Source organism: Rhinoraja longicauda, chromosome 27, assembly GCF_053455715.1.
Source record: "Rhinoraja longicauda isolate Sanriku21f chromosome 27, sRhiLon1.1, whole genome shotgun sequence".
In the NCBI taxonomy this organism is placed as follows: Eukaryota; Metazoa; Chordata; class Chondrichthyes; order Rajiformes; family Arhynchobatidae; genus Rhinoraja; species Rhinoraja longicauda.
In genome coordinates this window covers 14,079,332-14,092,997 of record NC_135979.1, presented here as the reverse complement: position 1 = coordinate 14,092,997, position 13,666 = coordinate 14,079,332, and the positions used below count along the sequence as shown (strand labels likewise).

Here is a 13,666-nt window from a genome sequence, read left to right as displayed (position 1 = left end):
ACTAAATAAAACAATTAAAAATGAATGTATCCCTTCTTCAACCCTAGAAACTCCATTGTGATTCTGTACGTGGTTTTGCCTGATTTAGAAATGAGTGGCAATTTCATAACTACACCCAGGATCCCCAAAGAGCTGTCATTTATTTCTCAATAAGTCTTGATGTGGAAGTCAGAAGTTTAAATGGCTGAATGCTGGCAGTTCAAATAGGAACAGTATCCAGTATCAGCAGAATTTCCCCTTGTATGTGTTCCTAGTTCATTGAAGGTAACTCTATATGTGTAGGAAGAAACTGCAGATGCTGGTTTCAACTGAAGATAGACACAAAAAGCTGGAGTAACTCAGTGGGGCAGGCAGCATCTCTAGAGAGAGAATGGGTGATGTTTTGGGTCAGGACCCTTCTTCAGACTGAAGAAGTAACTAAATGTTTGCTTTTCTGTCAAATATAATTATTGAAGATAATTGTCTAATTAAATATTTAATGCTTTTGCTTTTAGAATATTTAATGCTTTTGAAAAAGGTTCCTAACAGTTATTTCAACTCCTTTATCACATCACCATTTTTGTTACACAAATCGCACTAATTGTATTGTCCAACTAAGAATGTTCATTTAACTTTATAAATTAACCAATTTCCACTTTTTAGTTTTCATTATCCTAATGATTCTAAAATGTTCAAATAATTTTCTCAAAAAAATTTCACGGGCACTTTTTAGAGTTTACACCCTGTAAACTAGTTATAACTACTGCCAAAATAGCCATGTTCGTTTTCTACTTGAATGTATAATTTTATGATGTTTACTGATTTAAATAATGTTAAAGAAACATTTGATCTTTCACTTAAATATTGAAATATGGAATTCCTGTAATGTTGCTTTGTGGGAAAAAATGGTGCAGTTGAAGGTTGAACTGATTTGCTGAAGATTTTGAATTTTGCTGTCATTAATTGTCAGGAGAATGGCAAAATGAGCTTCAGGAAATTGGAAGTTCTGGATATTTTCACCTCAGTAAAACATAGTGTAAAGGAAGCTCTGTGGGGCAAGAATATACTTCCCTTCAGTTTGTTTGAAGAAGTGTGACTGACCTGGGATGTGCTGTGAATTTCTGCAGAAGGGAGAAAACTTGGGCAATAATTTCCTTGGAGGTTTCTTTGTTTTAGTTAATAATTGTTCATTTTATGTGATGACATTTTCTTGATAAACTGATGTAGCATATTTATGTAAGTTTTTATTGTCATTGCATTGATCAATCTTTATTTCTAAACAGCTATGGGAATTAATTTGATATCTTGCTGATTTTCAATGCTGGAGTAGGGGAGAGTGAGCAATTTTACAGTTGTTTCAACTTGATTCTCATAGGCGTCGATCTCCCTCAGTTTCATCCTCGGGCAGTAGTTCCTCTTCCTCTTCCAGATCAAGGTCACCTCCAAAGAAGACCAAACGCATATCAATCAGTCCTCCCCGCAAACCTCGCCGATCTTCTCCATCTCCTGCTAGCCCTCCGAGGAGACGACATCGATCACCTGTGACTGCGACAAGTCCCGCTCATAAAGGGCCGCGTTTGTCTTCTCCACACGTGAATCGTTCAAGGAAAGGTTACACCTCTGTTTCTCCTGCTAGACCAGGTTAGTTTCATTCAAGTAAACATGCCGATAACGTTAATTAGAATATTTCTAGCTATACTTCAGTGAATCCCAATTCTCTGGGAGATTACTTGATCTGATTGCACCGGCTAGTTCGTTTGAAATGCAGTATCCTAGCTTGTTAATGGCTAAATTATTTTCCTGAGGCTAATGTGTTCACTGTTAGTTGTGCACTGTCTCAGAAAACTTTAATCGATACTGTTCTTAAGAGATGGAAGCCATGAACATATTGATATTTTCTATCGTGGCTTCTTTTAATAGCATCAAAATATTAGATATGGTCCCATGAGGGTACCACATTGTAATCCCTGACGAAGTTTAACTGAGAACTACAGTCCTCTTTATCTTTGTGGTGTCCAGGAAATGCTGTGCAACAAAGGTTAAATGAATGGATAGGGTGACAAAAAGATGCTCAGTTTAATCTGCAGTCTAACTAAGCTATTTAAATTATTTTCTTACAGCACCAAAGCGGAAAGGTAGTGTGAAGCATGAATCCGTTTCTCCTCCTAAACCAAGAAGATCAGAACCATCAGATTCAGGTTAGTTCTGCCATAACTCCCCTGGTCTTTAAAAATGAAGAAGAGATCCAAAATATCACATGTCGGCTTCTGACAAGCAGCATTACACCAACAATGCATTTTAAAGTTTGTTTTGATTTCTTCCAGTGATTACAGTTCTGATACTTGAGACATCTATTGCCTACTTGGTGCTGGAGGATGTAGAATTTTTTTAGTGCTGTTTTTGTTCATGCTGCCAAGATGTCTATCTGAGCCAATTCCATTTACCTGTGTTTAGCCCCCTAAACGTTTTCTTTCCATGTACCCATCCACATGTCTTTTAAGTGTTGTTATTGTTTTTTTCCCTGCAGTTTCTTCTGGCAGCTCATTCCATTTACCCACCAGCTTTGGTTAAATAAGATGTCCCTCTTGTCTTAAGCCTAGCTTTAGAATCCCCTACCCTGGCAAAATGACTGACCATCCACCTTATCAAAAATGTCATGATTTTATATTCCTCTGAGCCCCTCTTCACCACCACCAACAACCTCCTATGCTCCAAGGAAAAAAATCCCAGCCTATCCAGTCTCTCCTTGTCAGTTAGATCTCTGGTTGCTCACGCCCTCGTGACTCCTTTCTGCATCCTTTGCAGTTCATCATCCCTCTGGCGTCTCAGTCCTGATGAATTATCTTGACCCACATGTTAACTATCCCTTGCTTAGACAGTTGCTGATTAACCCACTCTGTTCCTCCAGCATTTGTTTTTTGCTCTAGTTTCCAGTCAGTTTTATTCTGTTCTATTGGCTTGGTATAATAGATCACTTACAGGCCACTTTAGAGAGTAGTTAAAGCCAACCACATTGTTGTAGCACGAGAGTTGCACCTAATTAGACTGGATGAGTAAAAAAGACGTGTGAGAAGGAACTGCAGATGCCGGTTTAAACCAAAATTAGACACAAAAAGCTGGAGTAACAGCGGGACAGGCAGCATCACTGGAGAGAAGGAATGGTTGGCGTTTCGGGTCGAGACCCTTCTTGGTCTCCGAAAGGTCGTTACTGAAGCATTTAAAAAATAATTTTAAAAATCTCTGCGAAGTGTTCCATATTTTCAGTTTATTTTGTTCTGAAATCCAATGAGAGAATCCTTCTGGCCACAGTGCTGACATAGCTGTAGTGTCTTTCCCAACCCAAGATGAAAGTGTATATATTAGAGGGGAGTGATCTTGACTAAGTTTGGAATGCAGTTATTAATTTTTTTCATTGTTGCAGAAGATGATAAAGGAGGCAAAGCTGCAGGAGTAGAATCCGTGCAACAAAGACGCCAGTATCGCAAACAGAACCAGCAAACCACTTCTGGTAGGACAAGCCAGTCTTTAATGTTGGTTCATGTTTACATTTTTGAACGTGGCACCTGACCTACAGTGTCCTCCACAATGTTTGGGACAAAGACCCATCATTTCTTTATTTGCCTCTACTCCACAATTTGAGATTTGTAATAGATAAAATCACATGTGGTTAAAGTGCGCATTATATTAGAGTGATGGCAAGAGCAAAGTATGGAGGAGAGAAGGAACTGCCCAAGATCCAAAGCATACCACCTCATCTGTGAAACACAGTGATGGGGGTGTTATGGCTTGGGCATGTATAGCTGCTGAAGGTACTGACTCACTTATCTTCATTGATGATACAACTGATGATGGTAGCATAATGAATTCTGAAGTGTATAGACATGTCCTATCTGCTCAAGTTCAAACAAATGCTTCAAAACTCACTGACAGGCGGTTCATTCTACAGCAATGATCCCAAACATACTGCTGAAGCAACAAAGGTTAAAAATAGTCAATTCTTGAGTGGCCAAGTCAATCATCCGATCTGAACCCAATTGAGCATGCCTTTTATATGCTGAAGGGGACTAGCCCCCAAAACAAGCTTAAGTCAAAGATGGCTGCAATACAGGCCTGGCACAGCATCAACAGAGAAGACACCCAGCAACTGCTGGTGTCTATGAATCACAGACTTCAGGCAGTCATTGCATGCAAAGGATAGGCAACAAAATACTAAACATGACTACTTTCATTTACATGATATTGCTGTGTCCCAAACATTATGGTACCCTGAAATGGGGGGACTATGTATAAACACTGCTGTGATTTCTACATGGTGAAACCAATGGGCGGCACGGTAGCGCAGCGGTAGAGTTGCTGCTTTACAGCGAATGCAGCGCCGGAGACACAGGTTCGATCCTGACTACGGGTGCTGCACTGTAAGGAGTTTGTACGTTCTCCCCGTGACCTGCGTGGGTTTTCTCCGAGATCTTCGGTTTCCTCCCACACTCCAAAGACGTACAGGTATGTAGGTTAATTGGCTGGGTAAATGTAAAAATTGTCCCTAGTGTGTGTAGGATAGTGTTAATGTACGGGGATCACTGGGCGGCACGGACTTGGAGGGCCGAAAAGGCCTGTTTCCGGCTGTAGATATATGATATGATATGATATGAAAATGTATAAAAATGGCCTTTAATAAAATCTGACAGTGTGTACTTTAACCACGTGTGATTTTTTTTTTCTATTGCAAATCTCAAATTGTGGAGTACAGAGGAAAATAAATAAATGATGGTCTTTGTCCCAAACATTATGGAAGGCACTGTACGTGTATTGAGCAGTAGAAGCAGTAATATTGTGTAACATTAGAGGTACTTATGTACTTGAAAATAACTGATTTCTTTAATAGAAAAAAAGTAATATTTATATTTGTCTTCAGTACTTTTTAATCATTCTATTAGAATTATCGTTGAATGCAAGTCCACAAGAATATTTGCAACATTTGTTCAAGATGCACACTGCACATCAATGCACATTGCCATCATTAGGAAAGTTGTTTGAAGTTCCTCTATAGGTCTGTCTTTGAATTAAAATATTGATGTTCTTGCAATCATAAAAACCAAACTAGAGCAATAATAGTAACTGGAATGCTCAGTTTTGCACAGAGCAAAACCACTTGGTGTGTATTTTTTTTGTCTGGATAAAATGCAACTAAAATTTTCAATTTCTCCAGTATGATAACATGCTGCCAAATATTTACCTAAACTTTTAGTCTTCTAGCCTTTGTCACCACCTGTTGTCAACAATGCTGCTGGCCATTGTTAATGAGAAAAAATAATTTGGCATTTGTTGACTTTTAACTAACGGGAAACAAACACAAGCCCAAATATAAGCAATGTTCTTCTAACTCATGTTATTTTAAGTATTGGATATGAGCCACAAAACCTTTTTTTGAACTCTGTTTTGTAATCTAAAGCAATATTACACACATTTCAGGCTTATTAGTACGACCAAGTTGTTTTCAATGAGATGTACAGCATTAAAAATTACATTCCTTAGTGAGTTTGTGGTTATTTATATTAAACATAATTGGGAAAGAAATTGAAGTGCCGCAGAACTGTTGAAATGATACAGATACGTTTCATGAAACTTTCTTTCTGATGGACGCTTTTATCTATAAACATACTGTTAACAGCTTTATTATTTTGATGTTTGCATTTTTTGGTTAATTCACTCGAAGCATATGATCTTTAGAGTGCGGATTCATTTAATTCAGTGAATATTGTCTTGCACAGAGTCCGGATCATCTTCCTCATCTGAAGATGAAGCACCAAAACGTTCAACTGCAAAGAATGGCGAAGTTCGAAGAAGGCGCCGTCGTTCCTTGTCACGGAGTATGTCTCCTTCCCCTGCTATGCGAAAAAGGCACAAGGACTTTTCGCCAAGGTAAGATGCACGTAACTATTGTTGTCGCATTTTTGTACATAACTTTTAGATTTATTATTCTGGGAAAAAATGTAATTGAATTTTAAGGACTCCACCTTGACCCGACATCTATGAGGGTGTCTGTCTCAATAAGACTTCTTGTATAATATATGGTCCTTAAATACAAGTCTTAGGTGACATGACATTCTGCAATAAGTAGCATATTGTGGTCTTACTCTGTCTTTTTTAACTGACTTAAATAATTGCTTATCTAAGATCTACTTTTTTAAGTGACTAAAGACTTATTTGAGTATTTGACCTCCTACACTTTAGCTACAAGATTTGATTTTTCCCCCCTCATAAAAAGGTAAAAATCTAATGGAGTGAGGAGGTGTTTTTGTGCTGTCCAAGATGGACAATAGTTCCTGCATTCTCTCAATATGTAAATCCCCACAGTATCACTTTATAATTCTGAGACAGGGTAGTGAATTGAATATATTTCTGAACTAGTGTTCCCAGTTGTCTTGACTAAAGATGATTAATTCAACTCTTCCAGGGCAGACTGCAAATTTAAATTCAATTAGTTTGTAATATTTTAAAAAGCTAGCGTTATTAAAGCAACGTTTGCCTCCCAAATTGATGTCCATTAGGGAAGGAAGCTGTTGTCTTTACTTGCTCTGGTCTGTGTTTACTCCAGATCGTCAATAGCAAACAACTCAGTTGCATTAGTCAGAAAAGAGATTTAATATATTGTTTAGAATTCTATCAACAGCCTGACCAAGAATCATACCTTTCATCCAATATACCAAACTCCTCCATTATAATGTTAGGTGTGTCACGATGCTCCAGTAGCAGTGACTTACCAAAGAAGGCAGCAAGAAACAGTTAGGCTCTTAGACTACCATGTAGTTCAGACCCCCAAGACATTGAATTAATTATGGGCAATGAGACCTAACTGCAAAAGCACCCAAGAAGTTAAATATCCTGGATACATTATTAGCCCACTTCAAAGGTAACCCATCCACCAACCGAAACATACACTTTGTCTGTTGCAGTTGCACACCCAAGCTACTTTGATTTCCCAGGCCTGACTGTCGGTAATCATTATGACATACAAGTGGTAGGCATATAGGAGGATTCATAGAATGGATCATGAATGCTGCCCAGATCAGTAGCACAAAATTGGAATGAAAGGCCCATGTCTGGACCAGTGAGCCCCGCTTTTAACACTACCCCACACACACTGGGGACAATTTTATATTTATACCAAGCCAATTAACCTACAAACCTGTATGTCTTTGGAGTGTGGGAAGAAACTGAAGATCTCTGAGAAACCCACACAGGTAACGGGGAGAGCATACAAATTCCATGCAGACAAGCATCCCTAGTCAGGATAGAACCCGGGTCTCCGGCATTATAAGGCAGTAGCTCTACCACTACGCCACCATGCTGCCCTTAATTACATTAAATTAATTTTGTAAATTGGAAAAACTCCAAAACTCGAAGAGGGTAATAAATGAAAATGTTGTGAAAGGAAATATTATCTTTACAAGTTTTGGTATCCTTTTGGTAGATCACTCGTCTGAAGAACTGAATTGGTACTAAATGTTGTTCAAAAGCCAAGAGTAATTAAATGATTTTTATTATTGATCGTGCTGTTCTGGTTGAGTGTTACACACTAGATTGGCCTTTTTTTTGCCATATTCCCTGTCCAGGATCAGAGGGGAGATAAATTAGGTCTACTGCTCTACCTGGTTGACCCCCAGGGTCTATAATCTAGAAAATGGGAGCGTGTGGGATTATTATAAAAATTGCATTGTAGTTATAAATTAAAATCTTTACCCACCAGATTGGTACTGTGTATAACATATTGGTTTAAGATACTTCCGTTAGAGGTTAATCTGTGGAAAAACACAGCTTGGTTTTGTTTTCTCTTGCTATCAGGATGCCGCTTGGAAAGATGTGGCACTTCCCAGTGGCGAAAAGGTTGGTTAAAAAATGAGTTGCTGTCTGATCACTGAAAACATTAGCTTGTTTGAGGTTCCTTTAATTAGTAACCCCAACCCAACTACTAATTAGTCAAACGATCACATTGCATATGAGACTAAACAGGAAGGTTGTAACTTCACTGGAATGCCAAAGTAATTGTACCAAATTTTTAACTGACCAGGAATTTTAGCGAGTACTCAATTTTCTGGATCAATGTTTCAAATTAATTTCATTAAAAAATTTGCAAATAGGAACTTTAAACCAAATTTTTAAAATACTAATTCAATGTGGATTATCTGATTTTTTAAATTAATGCTACAAATATTTGGGGAGTGTAAATACAGTGCAACCCACTTGTACCAAAATTATCAGATTTAACAACTTTTAATGTGATAAAAATAATGGTCATTGCTCAGGACTTCAGCTTCAGATATATATTGCAAAAATTGTGCAAAAAGCTAATTTTCTAGTTTGGATTAGATATGTGTTATTAAAATTGTACAACCAACAAAATATTTTCAGATCTGCATGTCCACGATCTCAAGTAATAATTGTTTTTCGTGAGTTAGACAGGTTCATTCTATTGAGTGCTGTGTAAACCACAGTAAAGAATAGCTGTTACCAGTCTGATTTTTTACACTTGAATGTTTCATTTAGGGGAGTAGAATTATTGTTGTGAATGTTCAGTTCAGAACAATGCTTTCAGTTTTGGCACATTGATATAGTTTAGGAAGCAATGGAAAGCATTCTTATGGGAAGATGGAGCAAAAAAAATGCAGATGTTGTAAATTGAAAGCAAATACAGAAAATACAACAGGACAAGCTGGGATGGATGCAGCTTGACCTGTGGTGTGATGTCAGCATTTTCTGTTTTTGTATAAATAGGTGATTTAGTCATTAAATTTGACACAAAACACGTGGTTTTCACTGTATTTGGGATCTCGTGGTGACGGACAGTATTTTTGTTGGTGTGAGCTATGCATAACTCATGAATTATACAGTAATGAATAAAATAACAATGTTAATGGTGATGTTCTTTATTCTGCGGCCATTGCTCAGTTTCAACATGAATTTTACAATTTAGTTTTGATGGCCAGCCAAACAGATTGCTTTATTTTATTTGGTGACATAAAAGTTTAAAACAAAATTCATCCCCTTTCTGTATAATTACTAAAATTTGTGATCTTTTAACCTTTTGAATACACAAACGATTTACCTTTATAATTTAAAAAATAAATGCAAGTGAATCTCAATTTTTTTTATTTGCTAAACATTGTATGTTCTTTAAATAGTAGCAGTTCTAATCACGTTTAATGCCCTTAACTTTGTGCTAATACTGTCCGAAAGATTTATACTTGATCTATATGTATTTAAAGGCAATGTTCCTTTTATTTTTAAAGGCTTTGACTTTTGGAGTAAAATTCCTTTTGTGGAAATAGCCACCTGAATCGATTGACATATTAAGCCTGATTATACAAGTAACTGTTAAAGGGATGATCCTTTAAAGAGCTTCCTTGCCTAAATGTGCAGAGGTTACTGTAGCATCTCAAATGGTTGGTCAGTGAACATTGTGCAGACCTGAATAATCCAAGTCCTGGGTAAAATGACCTATTTCGGGTTAGAAATTGTACATCACAGAGTTTTTGATGCATCCAAATTTGAATTGCATCCCAAATCTTGTGTTTTTATACATATTAATAGATCGAAAAATTAAAATTAACAGTAAAATTAAGTTTGGTTGTCATTTCCTTCAAAATATCTGAAAAAGTGTACTAGAACCTGGATTTTATTGGCTAATTAAAAATCATTTAGTGGTTATTGTGTAAAACGAAACATCCTTTTCAAAAATCTTTACAAAGCAACATGAATCGATGGATCCATTTGTTTTGGCTAAAACAGGTTTTACACTTTTGCGATGGAAGTTAGTGGGTCAGTGAGGGATCTACAGTTATTTAATTTGTGCTGCTGCCGTAGTAAATGCTCACATGCTGCTGTATGGTATATAGGAGGAGGAGAAGCCCATCACCACCGCCGAGACGCCGGCGGACCCCAAGTCCCCCGAGAAGGCGTAGATCACCGTCTCCGCTAAGACGCAGGTTAGTACACCTTGCTATCCTGTTGCATTATTTGGGGACAAAGGTGAAATTCATGATAAAAGTAGGCAAAATTAATTTATCATTCGTGTGCTTTTATTCTTTGTCGTTCCAATATGTACAGATATTAATTATGCATATAGCCCACATTGTTCAGAGATCAAATTCAAATGTACTCGGATACGAAAAATATTATATCACCATTTATGAAACAGTCACAGGTGTGGTTAAACCAGATATAATTTTGCCATTGATAATCCCTTTCTAGAAATGTCCCCAATATATAGTGCTGTCCTTTTTTAATGAATTAAGCTGTAATTTGTTTTTGCAAGTTTCCTGAAAAGTACATTTTGCTGCGATTACAATGAGCCTTCTGTTCACCGGTTTTCCTGTAAACTGTATGTCCTATCTTAATTGTTGTTATATTTGTAATTGAATATCTTGTCCAGAGCCACATTGACATATTGATAATTTTGCAATGGAGCAGGAGTTCATAATTGATTGAATACACCATTTCCTTTGGCTTTCACAAAGAGTGGGAATATTTGTAACTGGATTTTGTTGTATTAGGTTATATGAAAATTGCAATCCCATTTTGAGGCTTTATCAATCCATTCCAAATCTTTGCAATATTGCTGTACCACATATGCTATATAAAGCACAAGATAGGCACAATAAATAAGGTGCTGAAAAAATAAAGGGATCTTGGAGGCTTTTAAGTTTAATTGTACAGAAATAGTAATGTTTTTTAAAAGTTTGAAGTGCATTGGGAAACTAACATTATGTTTTGACTTTAGAGTAATATTGTCAGGATGTATTACTGTGTGTTTTAGTGGAGCCCTGTTCTAATAGCATCCTCTGCTACATGAACTCCCCTTCCTCTGTAAAATTACTCTTTTTTGATTTTCTTCATTTCCCACCCTAATATCACAAACTTTGACGGGCTTCTGTTTAACCTTAATTAGGAATGTCATTTTATTTAAATATGCATTCTTTGCAATAGGATAATTGTAATCAGAATTACAATCTTTTTTATTCCCTTGCCTTGTGCAGACACTATTTGTGTGTCTACTGTCGTCCAATCTGAGTTTTGTTAGTCAAGGATCAGAGCTGTTATCTTTCTAATTTGATCTCAAACTCCTTGAAATGCCATGGCTGCTTAATTTCTGAAGAATATATCTCTAAAATTATATTTCTATCATGTCGTGAATTATTGTTTATTTCTATGGCCATTTATTTCAAATTTTATGCACTTAATAGAATCAAAGTTATGGTTTGCACCTAATAGAACCAATTGATTAAAATGAAAGAATCATGAGAACCACATTAATTTAGCGTGCTGCAATCGTGACAATTCTTTGAATAATTGCTCATTTGGTTTTCTCTTTGATTTGCTTTTAGATCGCCATCTCCACCACCACGTCGACGTTCAGCCTCACCCAGACGCTATTCACCCCCAATTCAGAGGAGGTATACTCCATCACCACCACCCAGGAGGCGGGCATCTCCGTCACCAGCACCAAAGCGACGTAGTTCTCCCTCTCCCTCTTCCCGGCGTCGGAGAGGATCACCACCTACTAGATCCAACAGAGATGTTCGCTCACCGCCACCACACAAACGCCACTCACCATCTCCAAGACCCAGGCCAATACGTGGATCTGTGAGTCCACCACCAGCACGAAGAGTATCAATGTCACCACCACCACCACAGCGCCGTCATATGTCCCCATCCCCAAGTAATAGGCCAATCCGGCGTGTTTCACGAACACCAGAACCGAAGAAACCTAAAAAGTAAGAACGTTGTGCAATGTTAATTAATTATGAATTCAGATTTACATTGTGAAAGTATTTGAATTCTATCTGAATGGTTTTAATTTTGATTACATTTACATGAGTAAAGTACATTCTCACTTTGATGTTTATGATTTTTCCAGTTTTATGCTGTAACTTCCAATTCGAAGCTTTGTTTTGTAGAACTATATTCTGCATTTTTTATCCTCCCTTTTGCTGTATGTATTGTACTTGAGTTTGAAGTGATTGTATTTATGTATAGTATTATCAGATCTGTTGCATAGAATGCAAAACAAAGCTTTTTACAGTACCTCATTGGTTATAATAATAAACCTTCCACGTAAATGTAAGAAAAATTAGCTTACTCATGTATTTTAGCTGCTAGTGTTCTGCAACTGAAATGGTAACTTCATTTTTTCCCCAATAGATTGTTAATTTGCAATTGATTCTAATAATTAGAGCATTTAATAAATGTCACCTCATAACACTATTTAAATTTCAGTTAGAATTTTATGTTGCAGAATAATTATTGTTGCGGAGGATAAGTTTCAATGCTTCTATAATTGCATTTATGAATTTCACAGGGTCTCGCCAAATCTACAAGTTGTGCGAAGGGCTACATCATCCAGATCTGCATCTCGATCCCCTGAGCCTGCTCCCAAAAAAAGGCCAGTGGCTTCAGTCTCCAGATCACAATCTGCTAGTCGGTCACCAACACCTGTCCTTCCACCACCACCAGTTAAAAAGCCAAAGAGTGCTTCAGTTAGCCCATCTCCTCTCAAGGTAATAATATTGTTAAATTTCAGCATTCTGTTCCATAACATTTTTAAGTTCCCACTTTGGTTTCATTGATTGTATGGTTTTATGAACAATGTTCCTGAAATTGAAAGATTATTTGCTTGTAATGAAACAAGTTCCACGGAAGGGCGGCACGGTAGCGCAGCGGTAGAGTTGCTGCTTTACAGCGAATGCAGCGCCGGAGACTCAGGTTCGATCCTGACTACGGGCGCTGCACTGTAAGGAGTTTGTACGTTCTCCCCGTGACCTGCGTGGGTTTTCTCCGAGATCTTCGGTTTCCTCCCACACTCCAAAGACGTACAGGTATGTAGGTTAATTGACTGGGTAAATGTAAAAATTGTCCCTAGTGGGTGTAGGATAGTGTTAATGTACGGGGATCGCTGGGCGGCACGGACTTGGTGGGCCGAAAAGGCCTGTTTCCGGCTGTATATATATGATATGATGATATAAGTCCTTTTTCAATAGAAAAATGATGTTATTGGTTTGAATAAATTTTTGTTGAACAGCTTTGATTATTTTTCGACAGTGATACAAGAGTTATTCACATTCATTTGAATGACACTATAATTTCTGATTGTAATCCTCCCTCATTGAAATTTCTATCGTGCCCATCTTTAATTTTCTTCCTGCTGATTATCTTTCACTGGGAATGCTACCAATATCGGTCTTGCAAAGCACACATGTAACTTTATCTCACTATGTTATAAATATTTGTGAATATGTAGATATATTAGAGCTTTGTTTTGTGTCAAAAGTTAATTTCTAACTGCTTCTAGAACACAAGGATATTCAATATGTTAAAGTTGTATTCTTAACATGCTGTCATGCTGTTCTGAAACTGCCTTTGTTTTAAATAAAACACAAAGTGCTGGAGTAACTTAGCGGGTCAGGCAGCATCTCGAGATCATGCATAGGTGATCTTTTGGGTCGGGACCTTTCTTCAGACTAAAAAAATATTACTATTGATATCCTCCAGAGATGTTGCCTGACCCACTGAGTTGCTCCAGCATTCTGTGTTTTACTCAAGATTCCAGCATCAGCAATTCCTTGTGTCTCCTCTTTGTTTTAAATATTTATGTTGGTGATAAAATAAATTATGCCTTGAAGCTATATTGTCG

At 37.3% G+C, this 13,666-nt stretch overlaps 1 protein-coding gene across 6 annotated transcripts in view; it reads left to right on the top strand.

The window, feature by feature from the left end:
- The window catches only part of srrm1 (serine/arginine repetitive matrix 1), a 57,581-nt gene that overhangs the window by 29,597 nt on the left and 14,318 nt on the right, over positions 1 to 13,666 (top strand). For 5 of the 6 annotated variants that reach the window (XM_078423373.1, XM_078423379.1, XM_078423376.1 and 2 more), the window contains exons 9-16: positions 1,355 to 1,620; positions 2,100 to 2,177; positions 3,401 to 3,487; positions 5,748 to 5,898; positions 7,822 to 7,863; positions 9,873 to 9,962; positions 11,361 to 11,750; positions 12,335 to 12,533. In XM_078423373.1, the coding sequence (XP_078279499.1) occupies positions 1,355 to 1,620; positions 2,100 to 2,177; positions 3,401 to 3,487; positions 5,748 to 5,898; positions 7,822 to 7,863; positions 9,873 to 9,962; positions 11,361 to 11,750; positions 12,335 to 12,533 (1,303 nt within the window). The remainder of the gene's footprint in view (positions 1 to 1,354; positions 1,621 to 2,099; positions 2,178 to 3,400; positions 3,488 to 5,747; positions 5,899 to 7,821; positions 7,864 to 9,872; positions 9,963 to 11,360; positions 11,751 to 12,334; positions 12,534 to 13,666) is intronic. The other variant, XM_078423374.1, reaches the window with a different exon arrangement.